Source organism: Lissotriton helveticus, chromosome 6 (assembly GCF_964261635.1).
Source record: "Lissotriton helveticus chromosome 6, aLisHel1.1, whole genome shotgun sequence".
NCBI lineage: Eukaryota > Metazoa > Chordata > Amphibia > Caudata > Salamandridae > Lissotriton > Lissotriton helveticus.
In genome coordinates, this window is record NC_136067.1 from 459,329,935 (window position 1) to 459,347,643 (window position 17,709).

General features: G+C 41.9%; 1 protein-coding gene across 7 annotated transcripts in view; it reads left to right on the forward strand.

Moving 5' to 3' along the window:
- Positions 1 to 17,709, forward strand: part of ARHGEF10 (Rho guanine nucleotide exchange factor 10) — a 1,140,991-nt gene that overhangs the window by 759,724 nt on the left and 363,558 nt on the right. For all 7 annotated transcript variants that reach the window (XM_078647916.1, XM_078647912.1, XM_078647917.1 and 4 more), the window contains one exon: positions 11,451 to 11,608. In XM_078647916.1, coding sequence (XP_078504042.1) covers positions 11,451 to 11,608 — 158 coding nt within the window. The remainder of the gene's footprint in view (positions 1 to 11,450; positions 11,609 to 17,709) is intronic.

The window sequence follows — 17,709 nt, forward strand, 5'->3', positions numbered from 1 at the left end:
AGCGCGAGGTGTGGGGTACAGAGGGATATAAGGCAGTGAGCGCGAGGTTTGGGGTATAGAGGGATATAAGGCAGAGCGCAAGGTGTGGGGTACAGAGGGATATAAGGCAGTGGGCAATGGTATTGTGGGGTTAAAACGCGGCACAGCTTATGCCTCTGCCCCTTGCATCAGGTCTCTCACATGTGCAAGTCTGTTTCAATAAGGGACCAGTATAAGCCAGGAGGCATCCACCGAAACACCCACGGTGGAAAGGGAGAGCACAGTTTTAAAAAAATGGGTGCAGCCCTGTGTGCTAGTTAGCAATGGAGTCGTTGGTGTGGGCAATTTATATTAAGCTTTAGCTTTCAGCCATTATCTCCAACAGCCTGCTCTCAATGCGACCCAGGCCACGATAGGCACAGAACAGCCAGGTTCAGCTCCAGCCAGAGGCCCACCTAGAGTCAAATTTCGGAGGGGGGGCTAAGAAAAAATTCAGGGGGGGGGCTGATTCTTCAAGCAAAAGGCAGAGTGGAGCTGCACGGGCTCTAAGCAGGGGGGACATCAAAGCCTCATTAACAAGCAAAAGGTCTTTAAAAGACCTGTGAAGTAGTGGGGTGGGCTGAAGCCCTTTGAGTCCAATGGGCGTTGCGCGCCTGCCTCCAGCCCTAGTACTTTGGCGCTGTAGGGCCATATGCTCCAGTGCGCGAGCTCACCACACCGTTGGTGAGTCCCCCTCCTGGTTCTCACCTCCATTGTAACCCTCCAGCGCTGTCCGTGTCACTGTGCTCCAGGCAGGTACCTGGGTCATGGCGCCAGCTGCCAGGCGCAGGCCTCCAGACTTCGGCACCATGGGCGTCCGCAGTGGGGGGCAAGGAGGGGTGCTCCAGGGGGGGGCAAGAGCCTCTCCTTGCCCCCCCCCCAGCGGGCACCCATGCACAGTGCTTAAGTTGAAGCAGGGGTTAAAGGTGGGGCCCACCAACATTTTTGGGGACCGCAATTGAGGGAAAAATAGGAAAACAGTGACAAAGGCATAAAGAAGGGATGAAATTAACCTCCAAAAGTGATTGAAGAGGCAGGGAATGTTCAGTGATGGAATAAAGAGCCATGAGTTGGAATCAGGACTACTCAGCCTTGGTATATGGGAACCCAACCTTTGATATTGCCGCCTGCTGGCTTCCCAGCAAAACTTTGGGCCCCACCACGTATTCTTTTATAAATTAAGTACTGGTAGTGCCATTTATACACATAAACCTGTGCAACGGGTGACTGTTTCAGATTACATGCTTTTATTAGTAAACCGGTTCATTTATTGACAAGAAGAAGCGAAATGGAAATGAATTGCTGATATACTGTTTTCGTGTATTTGTCCGTGTGATCGTATGCCATCTTGCCTGCATTCTAGGTGTGTGTTATTTCCTAAGATTTGAAGTTCCTTGGTATGCTGAACAGTAGAAGCTTTGAAAAACAACATTAGTTGACTTTGAGCTAGTGCTATTGCTTAACACGTAACAAAATAAGACGTTCAACATCAGACTTTTGATCCATAAAATTGTAAGCCATCATGTATTTTAGTGATTTTCATTGGATTTTGGGAATTTTAATAGATGTATAAGATGAAAGCGCTTAATTACCATCGTGTTGAGTTAAGCATAACCCAGTAGATTGAGGTCCCATCATTATTAAGGACAGGACTGGCAATCTTATCATGCTAGGGATACCACTAGGTATCAGCATTTGAATCATGGAAAAATGCTGCATGGCATATAACATCAGCTTAATTTTCTTCAGGCTACCACCAGCATTGCTAGCCAGTACACACTGGAAGAGCCTTTCCAATTTCCGTTATACTAGAAGGATTTGGCTTTATATTTGCGCTCTCTCTCCGGGCTGGATTTAGAGCTGGTGGCGCCCGGTGCGACAATCATTTTTGGCACACCCCACACCTCATTGCCGCCTCCTAGGATTCTCTCACTATCAACAAGCAAAAGTACCCCTCATCTCTCCAATCATAAGTCATTGCTAAACACAGCGCCCCTCCCTTGAGGTCGGCGCCCCCTCCACATGTCAGCGCCCAGTGCAGCCGCACCAGTCGCAATGCCTTAAAGCCGGCTCTGCTCTCTCTTGGCACTGCCCCTTTTTACTGTGTTTCGAAGATGGAAAAGCTAAATTCGGAAGGGAAACTTGAGGATAGTGTGGCATTGGTGGTATATCATTGGTGGTTAACATTCCTTGCGCAATGCAAACTATACATAATCGACATTCATCCAGTCCTACAGGGAACTCCATCATTAGTATAGGGGCATATTTCTTAAAAATTAGAGAATCCAATTTCACTTGCATATTCTGCAAATTCAAGGCATGCTCAAAAACAAGGAGTCATAAAGGAGAAATGCTGAATGTGTGGCACTCATAAGGTGGGAGGCAGTTTCATACCTGCATTGACCTTTGTAGGTTAACTGGAGGGCCAAAAGCACAGGTCATGCCTCTTCAGTAGCCTTGGGGAGTTCTACACCTTGTGTCTGCCTTCTGGTGTCCATGCTCTCAATGAGGATGGGAAGGGGAAGACGCTGGTCTTTAAAATGGGAACTTAAGGTCCCCACAACTTGGATATAGTGTGGAACTCGACCCAAATTCACAAGTGTCTGTTCATTCTGCCTCGGAAGGTTGTCATCCTGCATCATAGCGTGACAGGGTGGCGAGTAAACTGCATGTTCTCTGAAAATACAGCTGCACACAGTGACAACAATGACACACATGGCACAACTTCTTCCATATGCATGGAATTTTGCAGTTGCACATGGAAAAACGGATACCCAGCCCACATTTACATAATGCCAAACAAGACAGTCCATTACAATCCTATAACACCAGTGCGCAGACAGTACAGTGACAAGGTGACCAACATCAACAGGGCATTCTGGAGGGTCCATTTCCTACCTGGCTGTCTTCCATAATATCCAAGGAAAAATACAGAACTTGTTTCTTTTCCATCAAGTTGAAAAACATGTTTTTTCAAAAGTAGTTTCCACAAGCATAGCATTTCCTTTTCCCTCTGGTGTGGCTTCAAAAGTAGAGTTAGAGGACGAAATACCTTTTCCAACCAAATTTTCCTTCATGTTCACTGGCATCCTGATTATAAAGTGAATGGGAGGCAGAAAATGATTGCAGACTCTGCACATCAGGGGTTATATTAGAGATAGGGCACACCGTCCTACTCTGCAGTACATCCTTAACTTGGTGATCCAGGCTCAGTCTGGGACAGTATGTCCTATTACATTTAACGTGCTGTTCAGAGCGCAGGCGCAAACTGCTTGCACCTCTACTCTGAACAGTGCATTAGTAAAAAGTGGACCAACAGTTTGAAGCCAATGGTCTGCTTTCACTTCATGAATGGTAGATGGGAGGAGCACTCAGAGTTTTCAAACGTTCAACCTGATTATACTAAGATTATAGTTCCTTTCCTCTAAGCGTGCTGCCAAGGTAGCACGTTTGTCTTGTCCGTGCCTGCAACTGAAAACCTATCTTAAGTGTCTGTGACACTTAACCTCAGCGCACTGTCGCTATGCGCGGTTGTCATACAGACACTCCGCCTTAACTTTTTAACACAAATTAAACACAACTTAATGATTTCAAGAAGTACGGTTTATCAAATGATAATCAACAAATAATTCTGTAGCTTTTTCTCAGTTACAAAATTGTTTCATTCAATGCATGATTATACAATGAAATAAAAATTCACATTTTTGCATTTTTAAACATTCGCAATTCATTAGCGTGGATGACTTTTCCTTAGTGCCCAATGCATTTCAAGCTCGTGGAGCTCTTCCTCAGGGGCCTGTAAACTGGATTGTATGTATAAGTTACTCTATCAGTCATGGATGAGACAGAAAACAAATCATCATTATGTACAGGGTGTCAAAAACGTCTATGAAAACATGCTAGTGGAGTGAAAACACACATAACCCTCACCACTGTGATATGCACCTCAATGTGCCAGAAGAATTACCCAAAATCACGAAAAAACTCACTGGTATCGTGGTCACCTGTATCTTCAATCTGAACCATAAAAACACGTATAAGAAAACATGTAGAATGCTCCTCTCAACTGTCAATTAATGCATGTAAACTGACTCGCCACTCACGCTGTTCTATCTTACCTTGATGTTAACTCTCGGTGCCAAAAATAGGAAATTCTAATCTTGTAGGGGTCTTGTCTGATCTGCAATAACAAACCATCATGCTCAACTATGGGTTTAAACAACCCTCAAAACCATGTCGCGTCTACCTTGCCGGTTTTGTTATCTACCCCTTACCGTAATCAGAAGGACTGGACATCCAAACTTCTGCTAAACAACTCGTGTGTACTCTACAACTGCCTCTCAATACACCGACTCGCTGTGTGGGACGCGATCTTCCTCCATACAAAGCGTGGCGACTGGGGGTGTAAAAACTAACAAAGGACTCGTTCAGCAGACTGGTGATCCCGAAACTGCGGGTGCCATATTTAAAAGGTCAAAAACGACAAGTTGATCACACGAAAAAAGCCTCAAAGTGAAAAATGAAAATAAACGCCAAAAAATAGAAAGGAAAGAAAGAGATAGACAATGGTGTGTAGGAACTGGACTGGACAATGGTGTGTAGGAACACACCATTGTCTTTATCTCTTTCTTTCCTTTCTATTTTTTGGCGTTTATTTTCATTTTTCACTTTGAGGCTTTTTCGTGTGATCAACTTGTCGTTTTTGACCTTTTAAATATGGCGCCCGCAGTTTCGGGATCACCAGTCTGCTGAACGAGTCCTTTGTTAGTTTTTAGAAAGGAAAGGAAGGAAAGAAAGAGATAAAGACAATGGTGTGTAGGAACACACCATTGTCTTTATCTCTTTCTTTCCTTTCTATTTTTTGGCGTTTATTTTCATTTTTCACTTTGAGGCTTTTTCGTGTGATCAACTTGTCGTTTTTGACCTTTTAAATATGGCGCCCGCAGTTTCGGGATCACCAGTCTGCTGAACGAGTCCTTTGTTAGTTTTTACACCCCCAGTCGCCACGCTTTGTATGGAGGAAGATCGCGTCCCACACAGCGAGTCGGTGTATTGAGAGGCAGTTGTAGAGTACACACGAGTTGTTTAGCAGAAGTTTGGATGTCCAGTCCTTCTGATTACGGTAAGGGGTAGATAACAAAACCGGCAAGGTAGACGCGACATGGTTTTGAGGGTTGTTTAAACCCATAGTTGAGCGTGATGGTTTGTTATTGCAGATCAGACAAGACCCCTACAAGATTAGAATTTCCTGTTTTTGGCACCGAGAGTTAACATCAAGGTAAGATAGAACAGCGTGAGTGGCGAGTCAGTTTACATGCATTAATTGACAGTTGAGAGGAGCATTCTACATGTTTTCTTATACGTGTTTTTATGGTTCAGATTGAAGATACAGGTGACCACGATACCAGTGAGTTTTTTCGTGATTTTGGGTAATTCTTCTGGCACATTGAGGTGCATATCACAGTGGTGAGGGTTATGTGTGTTTTCACTCCACTAGCATGTTTTCATAGACGTTTTTGACACCCTGTACATAATGATGATTTGTTTTCTGTCTCATCCATAACTGATAGAGTAACTTATACATACAATTCAGTTTACAGGCCCCTGAGGAAGAGCTCCACGAGCTTGAAATGCATTGGGCACTAAGGAAAAGTCATCCACGCTAATGAATTGCGAATGTTTAAAAATGCAAAAATGTGAATTTTTATTTCATTGTATAATCATGCATTGAATGAAACAATTTTGTAACTGAGAAAAAGCTACAGAATTATTTGTTGATTATCATTTGATAAACTGTACTTCTTGAAATCATTAAGTTGTGTTTAATTTGTGTTAAAAAGTTAAGGCGGAGTGTCTGCTTTCACTTCAAACATAACCCTGACTTAATTTTGAAAGGAGGACGAGGTTCCTCCCACATTCGGGTTTAGTCACTGACTGCACTCTCCATCATAGGATTCTCCTTTCCTCCTTCCAAGACACATCTTTTGGGTCACCAGTACTGTGACTAGGTTTACATAGCCCACATTTAGCTCTACTGAGAGCTTCTTTAGCTTTGCAGCCAATGCTGTAATGCTGCACAGGTTAAATCCATATAACAGAAGGAGCCACACTAATGTCTGCATTAACGGAGCAGAGCGGAGTTCCACGGAGTTTGTTGTTAACTCCATGACCCTCCGCGTAGCCCCGCCACGCACACTACACCCGGGGTTATTCAGCACATGACTGACGTCACAGGGTCATGAGTCGAGTCTCATGACCCTGTGAGGTCACGTCATGCTAGTTCAAAAGCATTTATTTTTTACAAAATTCAGCGTAACTATATTAATCACAGCACAATATAATGTGCTTTGATTACTGTAATACGTTGGAAATGCTGTAAATAGTAAAAAAAAAAGGATAAATGACCCTTCCCTTTCCCCTCTTGTCACAGGGATGACTTGGGAAAGGGCAGGGCATTAATTCTCCTCCAGCAATAAGCGGCCACGGTAGGTACAGGACTTGAACTGTACCCGCCCGACGCTGCTTTAAAACATGACCCTGCCTTGTGTCATTTGTGGGAAGTCTCCAAGGACCTCAAGATACTGAATTGCAGGGCTGACACCATGTCAGCCCACATTTCCAGAGATGCATTAGAGCAAATTCTTTACATCTGCAAACTGACATGTGTCACAAGAAGCCTGCCTGACTGCCTGCCATCTCTGATGCTCATGTCTGAGCATCACCCATCAGGCAGGCAGCAACACAGGAGTTCAAATCCAGCAATGGCACTTCCACATTTCTTTTAAAATGCTAAAGAGCATCATCACTGGTGTTAATTAGCTTTTTAAAAGAAATATGGATGCCGGTAATTGCTTTTTGCAATTACCATGATGTAAATTGCAAATAGCAATTACCCGCATGAGCCAGAGTCATGTATTTGGGTGGGCAGAGCCCCAGAGCCTTAATGGAGATACCACCCCTGCCACAGACGATGGTAAAGCACCTTAAGCTCACTTGCAAGGGTCCAGGACTGGGATAGCACCACTTGGCATGGTAGACTCACTGATTGTAGAGTCCAGGTGCTGATGAAAGGTTGTTGAAAGCCTGTTATGTCCCTGAGGCTTCAGATAAGGAGGCCAGGCAACTAGCCCTTGGAGTCACTCTGGTTTCTGGGTTCAAGAGATGCTGGTCCAGTTCTTCTCACCCTGTTGTATGGCGTTTTAGATTCTAAATTGATTTTCCTGATTCATGCCCTTAGATAGGTACAATTCATGTTGCCCTTATATAGGCATAGAAATCAAGCCCTTATTTAGGCATAGCCCATGCTACCCAAATACCGGCATGGTTACTTCCATCCGTTCACCAAACGTCACAACGATTTCTTGAAAAACCAGCTTAAGCTGTTAGGGACTTCCCCTTGCTTAAATATTGATTTCTCCAATAACTCAGTTACTTTACAATGAACAACTATTCCCCAGGGGTTCATTCATGAAGTTCATATGCCCGACTTTACGTCAAACATGGCATTCCTAAACACCTTCAAGGTATAAATATACCTTCACTTGCTATGGCAAAGCACAGTGGTTTGGAGCAGTTCGATGACCTACTTGCCCGACGCAGCTCGCTACAGCAAGTGCTGAAGGAAGCCGACTCTCCAGTTGACGCACTGATCAGGAAGCTGCCCTTCTCTGCCAAGAATCCAGCTCCAGTGTTTCTGACTCCCCTTGCGGGGTGTTGGGAAATCGAGTCCTGAAACAGAGATACCAGACCTCCTTCATTCTAAGGTATGGAGCTGATTAGAACCTAGAGAAACCTTTGGTAGATACTTGGCAAAACTAAACCTTTGCAAAAGACTATACTTACTTCCTCCTTCGTACTAGACTTCGGTTAGGTACATTGGGGTAGCCGTATTTTAGAAGCACCAGTTGAGTATTTTAGTCTGTTATTTATGTATGTATTTTTATATGGCTTAGAAACCATACAATGCTATTACAGTATTATTTTATATTACTATTCTCGCTGTACGCATTATACTTTGCATTCTGTCTAACGATTGTAGCAGTTCATCACTATTGCATGAGAAAGAAGTCTGTTCAATAAACCTTTTATTGAAAACGCCAGTCTCTCTTTTTCTCTGCAACTCTGTAGAAACGAAGATTGCACGATTGACTGAGTGAACTAGTTATCTATTGTTTCCACGACTCTGAGAGATATATTCTTATTCTTGGGAAACAAAGTTCTCATGTTTATGCGTTTGTCCGAAACGAATCGCTTCTTGTGTGTTCGAGAACGTTGCTAGTGACCTCTGAGCTAGCTGGCACTCAGTATTAAGTTTAGTATATTCGATAGAGACCTATTGACATAAGTCCTACATCAAATCTATAGGATATATTATTCCAATGCGCAGAGCCTATTGGGAATATAGGAACTACACTACAACCCTGGCAAGCGGGAAGCAGGCAGCTGTTTATCTCAGCTAAGCAGCAATCCAGCAGAGAGCAGTCAGGAAGAGTGGCAGTCCTTCAGCAGCACAACAATACTTCTTCTTGGCAGAGTATCCACAGGTCCAGAAGTGTACTGAAGTAGTGGTGTCTTAAGTCCTTCTTTTATTCACAGTTATGCCTTTGAAGTGGGGAGAAGCATCTGGAGGCATGCCTTTGAAATGTACAGATGCCCTGCCTTTCCTGCCCTGGCTCCAGATTAACTACAGGGGGTATGCATCCCTTTGTTTGGAGACAGTACACAGTCTATTCAACTGTAAGTGAGGCAGGACCCATCTCCTCCCTCACATTCTGCCAGTGATGGCCCATCCAGTCACACCTAATCCCATTGTGTGTGGCTGTCTAAGAGGAATACACAAAGCCCAACTGCACCCGGTTATGTGACCAGAGACAGGTTGCAGGCCCCAAATGGCTAAGGCAAGAAAATGCCAACTTTCGAAAGTGGCATTTTCACAATTGTAATTTAAAATCTGATTTCACCATAAGCTATGATTTTAAATTTGGATTCCTGTGACACCAAACATAAAGCGGTTGCCTCTTCCATTTGGAAATTACTCTTATTAAATGTAATAAGACATCTCCAATGTTATACTGTGGGAGAGATAGGTCTTGCAGTTGTGAAATATGAATATAAGATTGTTTTACTAACAGCCCTATGGGCTGCCCACGTATTTTCAAAACATATGTCACCCCACGGCCTGCCCTTGGGGTGACATATGTTTTGAAAAGGAAGTTTAGGGCTGGCAAAATATTTATTTGGCCAAGTTGACATACCAGGTTAAAACTACACACACAGGCTCTGCACTGGGAGGCCTTAGACATCTTTAAAGGGTTACTTACATGGGTGGCACAATCAGTTCTGTAGGCCCACTAGTAGAATATTAATTTACAGACCCTGGGCACATGTGGTGCACTTTACTAGGACTTATAAGTACATTAGATTTGCCAAGTGGGTATAAGCATGTGTTACCATCTTTTGAGCAGAGAGCACAAGTATTTTAGCACTGGTTAGCATTGGTAAAGTGCACAGAGTCCTAAGGCAATCATAAACAAAGTCAGCAAAACAGGAGGTCTGAAGGCAAAACGTTAGGGGGAACCCACACCAAGAAGCCAGGTCTAACAGCCACCATATATATATATCAAAATAAAAAATCAAATGGTGTGATCTTAGACTGTACATATAAGCCCATTTTCTGCTAACACAAGTGCTGCAAGTACATCAGATGGCAATGCTGACAGGAGTTATGAGGAAGGTGGATTTAGGGATTTTCAGAGGGTGGCTAGTTAAGGCCAAATTAGTCCCCTCGTAGTATGTCACTGATGATCTGGGTGCATTGTAAAGCATGGCAAGGGATTGAGGGAGTAAAATGTGGCTTTTGTTACTCTGATTGTGTTGTTTTCAATATCTGACACTGAAAATTTCGAGCTTCTCAAGGACCCATTTGCACTGACGAGCATCATTCTAAGTATTAATGTTGGGATATTAAAAATGTTCTTTATGCTGATAAAATCCAAGTGATTTCACATCTTCATCTTCTCAAGATATGTTTCTCTATCCTGCTACCCACCTGCATCAGACTCAATACCTGATGTATCATTATATATAAGCAAGGTAATATCTGCATTCTAGGGTGCCTGGCAACCACTATAGAACAAGAATGAATAAAAACATGAAATTCAAGACCTTAGTCTATGGTTTGAGGGTATGGAATTGATTCGTACTCTGCATCTGCTACCATCAGTCTCTGCTGCTCTTCAGGAAAGTCCTGAAGACTCAACAGAAGTTAATTTCTAGTATAACCGCCTAGTTGCTATACTCACCTGAAGCAATATTTCCCTATTACCCTTCCTCTCTCTTGCAACGTTCCAGTCCTTCATTCTCCTGTCTTTCCTCCTCTCGCCAATCTACATTCAGACATCCCCTCCTCAACTCCAATCACTATAATATATTCCCATTTTGTAATCCCCATTATCTTCCCCTTCCCTCTACTGATAATTGAACCATTCTCCTCCTGTTATCTCCTTTCATAGACCTTCCTTACTCAATTGTAAAATACCTCTCTGCCCAGCACTCTATTGCTATGAAGAAGCATTTGCTCTTTGTAGATTTCATACATACAAAAAAGGTATCGATATTACTAGAACAAATAACAGTACCATATTGAAATGCCCGAGATGTTGACAGTGCGTTGATCAGCACTGGCTATATGGGTGAAATGAAAAGGCCAATGTAGTCTGCTTTATCCAATCCATTTGATTGTCCCTTACTGCAAGGTGTTTTCTGCTTGTGTGACGTGTACTTCAGCTTCCTCAAAAGCACTATTATTTTTATATGTGCTTCCCCAATACTGTTCCTATCTAGGTTTGCACTGTACAAAAACTGTCCGACACATACAACCGCTGGTTTAGCAATATGTGCTTGTATATATTCACTTAAGGCCCACATCTATGTTAATTGTGTTAAGCCCTGCTTTGGTATAAGGTGTACACTCAATCTGTTTTTGTGCTGGGATTGCTGTTTACTGTGTGACTGACTGTCATAACTCTGCAAAATTCCTAAGCGGGTCATTGCAGCATTAATGGAGGTCTACGGTCCATGCACAACCAACACAGATACACTTTTAAAGCATCTGGAAACATTACCGTAGCTCAGGAACCTAGCATACTAATGAGCTGTTGCGTGTCCAAAATTCCTAACCAAGAACTGCTGAAGAGCCTCTTTATCTGTATGTGTTTCTCTTAATCATTTTAATACTCTGTGGACAAAATACCTTTGTGTACTAAATCCGTTTATAAATATAATGCTTGTGATATTGGCTAACGTATCTGCTACAGTTTATTCCCAACATTATTATTTTGCTTTGCTTGTTGTTTGGAAATTAGTATTAACGATGTTTAAATATGTGATGGCTAGTTCACAATAAATTTCATATCACTTTTTTTCTTTGACAGCATTTCTGTTTACAAAAGTAATCAGGGCTCCAAGAAGGTACGATTGCAGCATTTCTACACGCCTGACAAGTCAACTGTCATGAGCCTGGCCTACGTATCCGGCCACATATTTGCTGGCCTGGTTAATGGAAACATCACAATCTATGCAAAGGCGGAAGGTAAGTAGGAGGGGACATTGCATATATGATAATGCCAACCAAGAATGATCACTTTATGTAAAGGAAATTAATATAACTGCAGCCAGTCCTAATGAACTAATGATTGTGTTTGTGAAGCTAACCTGCACAAGAAAAGGTAGCAAGTATAGTTACTCTAAATATTTATGAAGATATTCCTTAGAAGAGTTCAAGGAGGGAATGGATACTTACTTCTGCAGTGACGTTCACAGAAATGAATTACTGAGTGACCTGTTTGTCAGTGGCACCCTTGTCATGCCTAAAAAAAGTGTTCTCCTCTGTGTTAATGGCTAGACACAAAAATTACATCTTTCTGTTATGTGTTATTGCCAGGGGAAAGGGCAACACCTTCCTTTAGTGGTTTGTTTCTTGCCAACTGGTATTACGTGAAGGAAGCAAGCTCAAATTATGGGCCACACATTAACCCTTAAGCATAACAAACTCCAAAAGGTGCAATCAATGTTGCCTAGAGCGTGAGAGAAAAGTAAAGTCATAATTGTGGAGGAGCTTAACCACTCTAGAGAGAGCTAGGTATGATCTGGCTCAACAAGGAACCCTTAACATTGCAGGTCTAGCAGTATAGATGGAACTGGGGCAAAATTTAGGGACACAAAAATAGGCATATAATCAGATGAACGTGTGGACGCACTGACAGAAACCTCACAAGAGTCCTTGTGATTCAGAGTACCAGGGTCCAAGGCTCTTTGCATATAGGTAGAACAAGAAATAGTAAATAGCATATCCGGAACAGGAAGTAATTGAACTGGAAGTGCATTCACACCAATAGATAGGGATCACCGTAAATGAAGCAAGTGGTGATGGCTAATTTGTATTGGGTATTCAATGCTAGGCACACCTCCAGTGCTGAAGATGCCGAGGACTGATGCCGTGTTACTCCAGCCACTGGAGAACCCAGCGTATGATCCTGCACAAGTCTCAGCTTTCAACACTTGGTGTCCCTTAGAAAGGGAGACCCCACACAGGAACTCATTGAAGAGCAATGCAAAATGTTAACATGAGGTAAGTATGTCTTGATCCGGGATCCAAATGCCCGGAAGATTTTCTGACTGGAGACATAACACCATGGCCTTAAGAACATCATTTTACAGTGGAATTTGGTCCAATCTGTGAATAATGGCCATCATGGTGTCATAGCTCAAAGCACAATCACTTTACAGGCCCATGATCACCAAAATTCCCCACTCCAGATACTCAAGGACTACTCTGCCCCTTGTCATCTGTTTACCTTGGAGAAGACAATTCCATTGCTATCGTCATGAAGCACAGTAGCAATGAAGACAGTCAACAGGAGGCAACTGGGGCTCTCTTGGGGAAGTGCAACTGCAGGAAGAATACTGTCTTCCCGAAAAGAGAGTTCTCATGTCACCCTTACTCCCTGATGCCTCTAACTTTCAGGCCATGCCTGGAGGACTAGATATTCCTATTGTGGGACTCAGTGTAGACTTACAGATGCCCTTCTGGGTTATAACACATGAAAGGAAGATTACACTCCGCAACTTTGCTTCATAACTGTGTTTTATCTCTTACTAAGCATTTTATGTTTAGTACCAATATTTAGTATAGCACAAAGTAAAGAAATAATATGTCAGGATTTAAGAATAATAGTGTATTTCTTCTAAAGGAATGTAGCCGACAATCCTGAAGTCCAACTTTCCTAACCAAGGTATTGAATAACAATGTGCATGTTAAGAACAAGGGGAAATATGGGAGAATGGAATATACACTGGAGACCCTGGTTTGAAATTCACAAGATAGAGAGAAACAGAGAGACAAACAAACATACAATATATCTAATCAGTGAGCTGTATAGCTTACTTTTTGTGTGACGAGGATGTAATGGGAGTTAACCCCCCCACCCCTTCCCCCAACCAGGGATTAGGCCTCAAACTAAACCACTAAGTAGAAGTTCCTGGACTAATGGAAAGAAATAAGATAGCATGCCAGTTGAGCGAGATAGTTTCAGAGGTTGTTGCAGCGCAGAAACGGTTAGCAGAGATTGCCTCTCTCGGTTTCCAACTTGTTATGTCTAAAGTTCATGTATAAACTTGGAGAAATTTTGAGTTACATGTATGAACTTTAGATGCCTCAAACACAGACACATATGATCATTTTTTAACTGAGCAAATGCAACTCATCATGATACAGCCCCTGGTGGGTCTTGAGATTTCCAATGGGCTTATTCTCTGTAGGGTGAATGCTGTTAAGTTGTTAAAGACTTTAATCTTGATTCTGTTTATAGGGAGTCTTTAATCAAGGTGGAGCAGGGTACTGTAAACTTTAGGTAGTTGCCAGAATCCGTGATGTTGATTAATGTACTCAGGATAGTGGACCCTTCCCCGTTCCTAGATAATTGGAGTTTACAATGCAACAACTTCAGGTGTTTGTAGTAGGTTGCTAAAAACAGGAGGACAGGAATGGCAGTGGAAATATCATATCAGGATACAAAATTGTTGACATGAGCATACTTTTAATGTTGCCCAGTCTACCCTCCACGAAATATGTGGGGGACAATGTCAATGTCTTATTTTCACTTCTTACAAAATTTGTGGTTGTATTTGATTGAAAAGGGTTCATATGTGGCCTGTGAAAAGAATACTTATATAAGTGGTATTCGATGAGTTCCATTTAAAATTGCTTTGTACAATAGGAAGTTTAGCATAGCTTTGTTCATTGGACTACTTCTGATTTGTCCTTCTTAAGTATGTAGCCTGATACTGAAATAGAGGAAGATGTGTCTTTCAATAAATAGGGAATTACATTTTCAGGGTCTTTCAAGAGATTGAAGATGCAATCTGCATAAAAATTGCATACTCATATTAATTTCAGGTGATTTTTATACCCATTATTCGCCATTTATTTTCATTCTTTCTAAGAAGAGCTCCAAAGCCAATATGGAGAAGAGCAGAGAAAAGAGGCAACCTTTTCTTGACCCTTTTTGGAGATAGAAGATGGTAGAGAGTTCATCATTGGTCGGAACACATTAGCTTTGTGTAAGATTGAATATAGACTATCCCATTTAGCTCATGTTTCCTTCTCCTCTCCACTATGTCAGCTAACCCTCCACCTCTGTATATCTTTCCGTCTAGGCAAAAAGGCATCAATCTAGACCCCTGATATGCTTCTCCTTTTGACCTGCCTGTTTCCCACCCAATGTTTTGTTTCCTCTTGCAGTTACAGGCATACTACTTCAGGCATCACTTTCATCTCTTGCGCTTTCATTTTCCGCCTGCCCGTATTTTGTGCCTCTTGACAGCACTTCTCTATTGCACAGACACCTCTCTTGCCCCGTCTATTTTCTTCTTCTTGTTTTGGTCCAGATTGTTTCCATGCATCTTTCAATCTCTTGTCTGTGCCTCCAGGAAGTGTCTTAGTCAACATGCCTTGAAGCCCAGTTGTGGCAATCATCCTATTACCCTCTATAGTGGTGGCAGTGATCTAGACCGTGCTATGACATTAACAGGGAATTTGCAAACAATTTAAGATCTGGCAAAAATGCAGGTGCCACTTACACTCTGTAATTATCTTTCCTATATTACCATCCTGAACAATCCCCTTAAATGTGATTTATCTCCTGTTGTCATATGACCAATCTATATGAATGATATTTTTTTTTACTCTGTTCTCAGATAATATCTTATGTCTTAAATATGTTTTGTCAGTGTAGCCCATACAGCAAATGGAAGAAAAACCTTAGTGCGAAAACAACTTTCTTTGGAGTAATGTGTTTTGCAGATTGATGATATCACAATAGAAGATAAACCGTTTTTTTAGATATCCACAAAAGAAAACATTTGATGAAAGACAGGCTCGCTGACTATACATAATTTGGCATGTCCAAGAAATATAACAAAAACTTCCACAGTAGGACTTAGATCTTGGGATCACATCGACACTGCAACCCCATTTGAAGCCAATCAACAAACAAAGTCACCCCTGAATTGATAAAGGCATGAGCAGAACCTATAGATATGAACATTTGCACTATGGTATGCTGATTGTTGTTATTGATTCTAAAGTATAGGTACAATAATGCCTTTCTCTACAGTCGGTGTGAATTCAAGCTTCACTTTGTCGTCCTAAACTATTACATGTGTTTCACCGCATAGGGGTTTTAAAAGATGTATAGGTGTGTTCCTAGATGTAATGGTGCTCGAAAGATGGTAGTACTGAATAATGTGATGTTAAAAAAAACAATATTGCCTTTTAATCGGTGTAGATAACCATAACATGAACTGAAAAGGAGGAAGTATTTTTTAGGGTCTTTGTTTCGGTAAAGTGCCCTCATTTAGGAGTGTCTAAAAAAGAAAGAACAATATCTTGAACTAGGACAATTGTGAATTGCGGATATTGTTGGAACAAAGATTCTCAAGCAACCAGCAACATGTTAAGTCTTTTAAAGAGCTGTCAAGTGTTGTCAGTGTGCATGTAAGTTGGAATGCTTGGATATTTCTACTGCACCAAATAGTTGCCTGTTTAGGGAATTCACCTGTAAGACGTCTGTTGGGTTGCGTGGTTGAGCTCTGCTTGATACAGCTTGCAGACTCAGATGGCATTTTAGATACTCATCTTTCACCACATAGATATTGATTTAACAGAGGTCCTCCTTTGTAGGTCAGAGTAGCATCGTTGCACAATTCTGAAGTAGAACAGACCCTTGGATTTCATCAGACATTTACCATAGCACTTGTAAATATATCCTATACCGACCCACCATCCACTTCAGTGTTATTAGACATGGAGTGGGATTTGCATATCTTAACACTAGTGAGCAGCATTCCAGTAGGCCGGAATTCACACATGTAGATAGCGATAGTCCGTGCATGGGTCACTGGACAGCCTTTGCCGTTTTTTTAAAATCCTGTAAGCAAATAATAATGTGTACATTTCCCTTACATCTAAACTGAAAGGCATATCAACGAGCAATGTTACTAACGAGGAAAATGCCGCCTTTTTAATCTTTCACTGTGGTGGTGTCAAAATAATTATAAATGATTGTGAGCTTAGCCTGGGGCCTTTGACATACAAATCAGAGCAGCAGTGATCACGTTCTATTTGTATCTACCAGGCTTACGTCCTAGAAAAGGAGGCTGCATCCGTTCCGCATCCCACCTTCAAATCTGAGGCTAAATACAGAATAGTTAAAAATACTCTGGTCTGACGTGGTCGAATGCACAGATCAGTGCAGTAGAATATAGAACTACAGCACAAGGCAACGTTGCTACTGAAAATGTTACAATAAGCCCGGTATTTGGTTTGATAGACTCCAGGAACCTGGTAAGAAAAACTTGGTGCGTTTGTCATTCATGCATGGCAATTTTTGGGGAGGAAACATCGCTCGATTTCCACTACTTTCGTGTTACATCTGCAGTATTCTGTGAATTAATCTCGTTATTTTCACCTATTGGTGTTATAGGATGCAAAAATTGAATAAGCGGTGACCTTCTCCCCTTATGTTTTTTTAAACATCAGTATTAAGAAAGTATTCGCGCAAAGAATAAGGTCAAAACACATGCTTATCGTAGTTCTGGCACTGTGCTGCATAAACATACTGTACTAACCCAGCTCCTACATGCTCCCATGGGAGACTGTGTTCCACACGCCCTTGTCCCACAGCTCCTTTATTTCCGGCCTTCACCTTTCATTTTGCCCTATGAAAAATGAAAATACTTGTTCGAAGGTTTCTGCCCTGTTTTGCATTATCTCAGTTTGAAGGGAGCAACTTGCTGATCGTGTTATTAATTTTGGGATTCAGGCTTGTCAGTACGTCCTTTCTGGGTTACGATTATCCGTTTCAAAAGTAATGTAGGTTGCTTTGAAACTGTTCTTGCTATATTTTTTTGTAGCACCATAGTATACATGCATAGTTGGGAGAGTTTGTGGTTGAAGTTGTACCTGAACTGGAGGTGTAATGTTTGAGGTTCCCAGGTGTGCTTGAGGTCAGTTATATGTCCGCTGACCAAAAGTGCGCTTGCATTAAGAGTGCGAGGTCTAGAACGCATACACATATAACGGGTGAAGGTAATATACATACCATCACCTCCTTGTTTCCCAGCGCATCTGTG